At 44.5% G+C, this 6,573-nt stretch overlaps 1 protein-coding gene across 1 annotated transcript; it reads right to left on the bottom strand.

Moving 5' to 3' along the window:
* Positions 1-4,340: 4,340 nt before the first annotated feature.
* On the bottom strand, positions 4,341-6,573 carry LOC112251201 (oocyte zinc finger protein XlCOF6). Its single transcript, XM_024422033.2, has 2 exons — positions 6,492-6,573; positions 4,341-6,158 (listed from the first exon to the last, which is right to left on the bottom strand). The coding sequence occupies exon 2, from the start codon at positions 6,117-6,119 to the stop codon at positions 4,485-4,487; it is 1,635 nt and encodes a 544-aa protein (XP_024277801.1). The 5' UTR covers positions 6,120-6,158; positions 6,492-6,573; the 3' UTR covers positions 4,341-4,484.

The following is a 6,573-nucleotide window of genomic DNA, read 5'->3' as shown; positions in this document are numbered from 1 at the left end:
TGGTTGTACAGTCGTCTCAAATAAAACTGTGAAGGACCTCGGCGTTACTCTGGACCCTGATCTCTCTTTTGAAGAACATATCAAGACCATTTCAAGGACAGCTTTTTTCCATCTACGTAACATTGCAAAAATCAGAAACTTTCTGTCCAAAAATGATGCAGAAAAATTAATCCATGCTTTTGTCACTTCTAGGTTAGACTACTGCAATGCTCTACTTTCCGGCTACCCGGATAAAGCACTAAATAAACTTCAGTTAGTACTAAATACGGCTGCTCGAATTCTGACTAGAACCAAAAAATTTGATCATATTACTCCAGTGCTAGCCTCTCTACACTGGCTTCCTGTCAAAGCAAGGGCTGATTTCAAGGTTTTACTGCTAACCTACAAAGCATTACATGGGCTTGCTCCTACCTATCTCTCTGATTTGGTCCTGCCGTACATACCTACACGTACGCTACGGTCACAAGACGCAGGCCTCCTAATTGTCCCTAGAATTTCTAAGCAAACAGCTGGAGGCAGGGCTTTCTCCTATAGAGCTCCATTTTTATGGAACAGTCTGCCTACCCATGTCAGAGACACAAACTCGGTCTCAACCTTTAAGTCCTTACTGAAGACTTATCTCTTCAGTGGGTCATATGATTGAGTGTAGTCTGGCCCAGGAGTGGGAAGGTGAACGGAAAGGCTCTGGAGCAACGAACCGCCCTTGCTGTCTCTGCCTGGCCGGTTCCCCTCTTCCCACTGGGATTCTCTGCCTCTAACCCTATTACAGGGGCTGAGTCACTGGCTTACTGGGGCTCTCTCTTGCCGTCCCTGGAAGGGGTGCGTCACCTGAGTGGGTTGATTCACTGATGTGGTCATCCTGTCTGGGATGGCGCCCCCCTTGGGTTGTGCCATGGCGGAGTTCTTTGTGGGCTATACTCAGCCTTGTCTCAGGATGGTAAGTTGGTGGTTGAAGATATCCCTCTAGTGGTGTGGGGGCTGTGCTTTGGCAAAGTGGGTGGGGTTATATCCTTCCTGTTTGGCCCTGTCCGGGGTGTCCTCGGATGGGGCCACAGTGTCTCCTGACCCCTCCTGTCTCAGCCTCCAGTATTTATGCTGCAGTAGTTAATGTGTCGGGGGCTAGGGTCAGTTTGTTATATCTGGAGTACCTCTCCTGTCCTATTCGGTGTCCTGTGTGAATCTAAGTGTGCGTTCTCTAATTCTCTCTTTCTCTCTCTCTCTCTCGGAGGACCTGAGCCCTAGGACCATGCCCCAGGACTACCTGACATGATGACTCCTTGCTGTCCCCAGTCCACCTGGCCATGCTGCTGCTCCAGTTTCAACTGTTCTGCCTTATTATTATACGACCATGCTGGTCATTTATGAACATTTGAACATCTTGGCCATGTTCTGTTATAATCTCCACCCGGCACAGCCAGAAGAGGACTGGCCACCCCACATAGCCTGGTTCCTCTCTAGGTTTCTTCCTAGGTTTTGGCCTTTCTAGGGAGTTTTTCCTAGCCACCGTGCTTCTACACCTGCATTGCTTGCTGTTTGGGGTTTTAGGCTGGGTTTCTGTACAGCACTTTGAGATATCAGCTGATGTACGAAGGGCTATATAAATAAATTTGATTTGAAGGCATGTTTAGACAATGCTTTGTGAATGCAAAGCTTACACACACCACAGAAGCCATTCACTTCATCAGTAAATATTCCCATCATTCTGGTGATGGGACTCTAATTTGACCGTCTTCCTAAGTCTGTGTGGGCTACCTTTCTCACATTGTGGGTCGTATAGCCTATTCACAATGGGAGAAGTAAATGCATGACAGCAAAATAATACGCCCAAGAAACAACATTGGAATGTACAGTGCTGTGTAGCACTTTTCCCTACTAAAGTGAAAGCTCAAGGGAGGAATGAACTTTATTGCGAATGTATGGGGCCCAAGAGATACTTGTTTGGGGATTTACTCTAGGCTTAGCTTCGACTTGCATCATGAAACCAATTCAAACAGTAACTCAAATACCAGGTGAAAAACAATAGCTAGTATTGAATATACAGTAAGCTAACCAACATACTGTAGCTGCACATTGCCTGAATGAACATCAGTCATTTAGTATAATCTATAACTTAGACAGAGTTGGCAATAAGTTAATGGACAGAAAACTCGACACTGTAATGACAGAGAGATATGAACCAAGTATTTAAACCATCCTTTCTTGGCATCAAGTTATCACTAATTGCATTAAAGCAGAAGATGACCTCTGTACTTTAGACGGGAGAAACACCAGCAACGATCTTCTCCTTGCTGTTGGCGCATCTTCCAACAAATGTGCTGCAGAATCAATTGAAGAAGAATTGAAGACCAAAAAAAGCGAACATGTTCCATTCAAAGCTGTTTACAGACCATATCACAAGATCAGAGCAGCAACACTTTCTCATAACACAAAAGTAGCACAGTACAAACAGTCTTCCCTGTATGCTTCCAGAATCAGTGCCTACCTGCTCCGGAGCCCAAATGTGATTAGAGCGGTAATGACACTGAGTCTCAGCCTGTAAGTGCACAGTGCACTGAGCACCACACAGAGAGAGCAGGCCAAAACGCAGACCCAGAGCATGTAAGTGAAGGAGGATTAGATTTCATTCAAAGCGGACACATTCCCGTCTCCCTCTGATTGATACCCGAAGTACAGTACAGTAAAAGGGAGGAATTTACCTGGACATAGACATGGAACACAGACTAGTTACTGAGGTATGCTCACCTTGCCTGGATGTACAGTAGTACAGTACAAGACAGGGGTTTACCTTAGAAACATTGAATACACTGAGGTTCTCTCCGTTATGTTAGCCATGTCCTGTGTGAAGTGGATATGATTCAGCAATAACATAATTAGAACATACCTTGTCTTGATAAAATTCACCCAAACATAGAAATGTAACTCATAGTGTGGCCTCTACTAGTGCATCGTCTCTAAATACTAATACAGTTGCAGCAAAGAAAAATAACACAGAGCAGTAATTTTTTTTGGAATACATGTATTCAAATGGTAAAAATAAACAGTAAAAATGGCTAGTTTAAGCCATGCTACAGAGGGATGTTCGAGATTATACAAGGCATATTCAGGATTATGTTGTTCTTATTTTACAAAGCAATATACATGAAGAGGCCAGTATATTAGGTACGCCAACCCGTTCACGAAAATGGTTTGCTCCTACAGACAGTGAGTCAAGTGGCCTGCTATATAAAGCTGGCAGACAGGCATCGAGGCATTCAGTTACTGTTCAATTGAACGTTATAATGGGCGAAACGAGTGACCTAAGCAGCTTTGAGCGTGGTATGATTGTCGGTGCCAGGCGTGCCGGTTCCAGTATCTCAGAAACACGTGCTTCTCACGCACGACAGTGTCTAGGGTTTACCGAGAATGGTGCAACAAACAAACAAAAATCCAGTCAGCGCCAGTTCTGTGGACGAAAACAGTTAATTGATAAGAGGTCGAAGGAGAATGGCAAGAATCATGTAAGCTAACAGGTGGGTCACAAACAGGCAAATAACAACGCAGTACAACAGTGGTGTGCAGAATGGCATCTTGTGAACACACAACTCTTTGGTCCTTGTCACGGATGGGCTATTATAGCAGGCGACCACACCGGGTTCCACTCCTATCAGCTAAAAACAAGAAGAAGTGGCTCCAGTGGGCACGCCATCACCAACACTGGACAATTGAGGAGTGGACAAACATCGCCTGGTCCGACAAATCCTGGTTCCTTTTGCGTCATGCTGATGGCAGAGTCAGAATTTGGCATAAGCAACATGAGTCCATGGCCCCATCCTGCCTGGTGTCAATGGTACAGGCTGGTGGCGGTGGTGTAATGGTGTGGGGAATGTTTTCTGGCACACGTTAGGTCCCTTGATACCAATTGAGCAACATTTCATGCCTGAAGAATTCTATTCTGGAGGCAAAGGGGGGTCTGACGCGATACTAGATGGGTGTTCCTAATAAGCTGGCCACTGAGTGTATATACAGTATAGCATATGGACCGAAATAACGTAGCTGTATATTCTTTCTAAGTAGATTTTGAGAATGTACATATCAAGGCATTGAATGAAGCTGGAGGTTTCTCTGCTAGAGTGATATGATAATATCCAGATCCTTGGGTTAGTTCTACCCTCTAGGGTTCATTTTGGACACCACATCTTTACATTCAAATCAATCATTCTTCACTGAAAGTTCGTCATACAGTCCAAGTATCCCCATCACACAATATGGCTCAGCCAAAGTAGGCTACATAGAGCATGTCATCTACTTTGTTGCCACAACAACATACAGATTATAAATGGATAAAGCAAATGTAATGCAAATTCAATGCAAAATAAGTCACCACCTTTATTTAATGTATTATTAGACTAGTTTGGCATAGAGCACATTGTATCATAGGCAGAATATTACAAAAAATAAGCCCCACAATAACATGCTGTGGAAAGTTCAGTTTGTGGTGAAATGAATCACTGACATATTTTCTTGTGTTGCTTTAAATTCCAAGCACGATTGAAACTCTTCCCACAATTAGAGCAGAGGTAAGGTTTCTCTCCAGTGTGTAGTCGGATGTGTGCTCTTAAATGTCCTGGCAGAAAGAAACTCTTGTCACAGTAAGTACATGTGTGCCGTCGTTCCCCCTTGTGAAATAGCAGGTGCATTCTGAGTCCTTGAGCGTGATGGTATCCCTTCCCACAATCAGGGCATTTATGTGGTTTCTCTCCTGTGTGAATGCGCATATGAAGCCGTAATGTCTTTGCGATGTTGAATGTCTTGCCACACTCCTTACAAGAGAATGACCTCTCTCCTGTGTGGGTTAACATATGAACCTTCAAGGAGCTGGCCTGCGTAAATGTTTTACTGCACTCTTTGCAAGAGAACGGTGTCTCCCCTGTGTGAGTGCGGCGGTGTATTCTCAAACCTCCGATCTGTTTGAATTTTTTACCACACTCCTCACAAGTGTGGGACTTAACATTGGAATGAACTTGTTTATGTCTGGCCAGTTGGGTGAGGTTAAGAAAGCTTTTTCCACACTCCTCACAGAGGCAGGATTTTTCTGGTTTGGGCCTGTGTGTGTACTGGTGCCTCTGAAGACCATCCAGAAGGCCAAAGCTCTTCCCACACTCCTCACAAGAATGCGGTTTGATACCAGTATGGTTTGACTGATGCTCTTGCAATATGGACAGTGTGGAGAAGCTTCGCCCACATTCAGGGCAGGGGAAGGCTGTTCTGTGTACTTGCTTCTGATGCTTTCGCAGACGGTACTCTGAAACAAAACTTTTCCCACATTCAGAGCAAGGCAATGCTTTTTCCTCTCCATGCGCTGCTGACATATGCATTTTCAAGTTGTAGAGGAGTGTGTAGCTCTTCCCACACTGAGAGCAGATGTGGGGACCCTCATGGACTTTCATATGTTCTTTAAGGAACTTCAGCACACTGTAGCTCTTTCCACAGTCGTGGCAGGTGTGCAGCTTCTCCCCTTGGTGATTTAGCTGATGATTCTTTAAGCTCTCTGGTCGGGTAAAATTCTTCCCACAGGCGGTGCAAACATGTGGTCTTTCCCCGCTATGTGTTGTCATGTGCCTTTTTAAGCGAGATGCTGAACAGAATTTCCTATCGCACTCGGTGCAACCGTGATTCTTCTCACCGTGCGTTGTCAGGTGCTTCCTTAGGCACGGTGCAGATCGGAAGCTCTTTTCGCATTTCGTGCAACAGTATGTTCTGTCAGCATCATGCATTGTTAGGTGCTGCTTTAAGAGCGATGCATAAGGGAAGCTCTTCTCACAAGTTATGCAATAGTGTAGGGTTTTATCAGTGTGCCTAATCTGGTGTTTTTTCAAATGTAAGGCGGTACGGAAGCTCTTGTCACACTGTGTACAAGAGAAAGACTCTGAATCAGACTCAGAATCCTCCTGTGATAAATCAGAACTGTCTGCTTGGTTTGCTGGCTGATCACTTAGATTCTCTTCTTCCACTGTGTTCATCTGTTGAGTGTACTCAATGCGCACCTCATCTATTTCAATCTTTATTTCAGGTGAATCAGTGTTATTTGCCTTGTTCTCTGGATCATTGCGGCTTTGGTGTTCATTAATCAAGTTCTCCATCTTGATAGACGGAGGAAGGGGTGCAGTCTAATTTTCTGTCTGGGGAAAGTGACAGAACATAATGTGTGAAGAGAATATCATATAAAAAGGCATGGCTAATGCAAACAAGACCTCACTTGACACAGACGTTCAATGTTTCATGGTGTTGTGGATGTGGGCGACCACAGATTTCAAAGCAAAAAGTGTACGAACTAAACCAAACGTGAACGTTTGCTGACTAGCTAGCCAGCCAGCTAATTGGCTAGTTTGATTGCCTGCAGTGCTCATACCGAATGGAAAGACAAGATTGTTGGTTTAGCTATATGACTCAACCAGAATGCACAACACCAAAACACACAAAACTGCTGCTAACACCTAGACAAGTCAAAATACCTTTCGCTATGTTCGTTTTTGGACAAAAACAACGGCGCAAAAATCAGCGTCTCGTCAGCAACACTAAAAAAGTACTTCCTGG

This window comes from Oncorhynchus tshawytscha, linkage group LG19 (genome assembly GCF_018296145.1).
Source record: "Oncorhynchus tshawytscha isolate Ot180627B linkage group LG19, Otsh_v2.0, whole genome shotgun sequence".
NCBI classification, from domain to species: domain Eukaryota; kingdom Metazoa; phylum Chordata; class Actinopteri; order Salmoniformes; family Salmonidae; genus Oncorhynchus; species Oncorhynchus tshawytscha.
The sequence above is the reverse complement of the archived record's forward strand: the minus strand, read 5'-3'. Positions and strand labels throughout refer to the sequence as shown.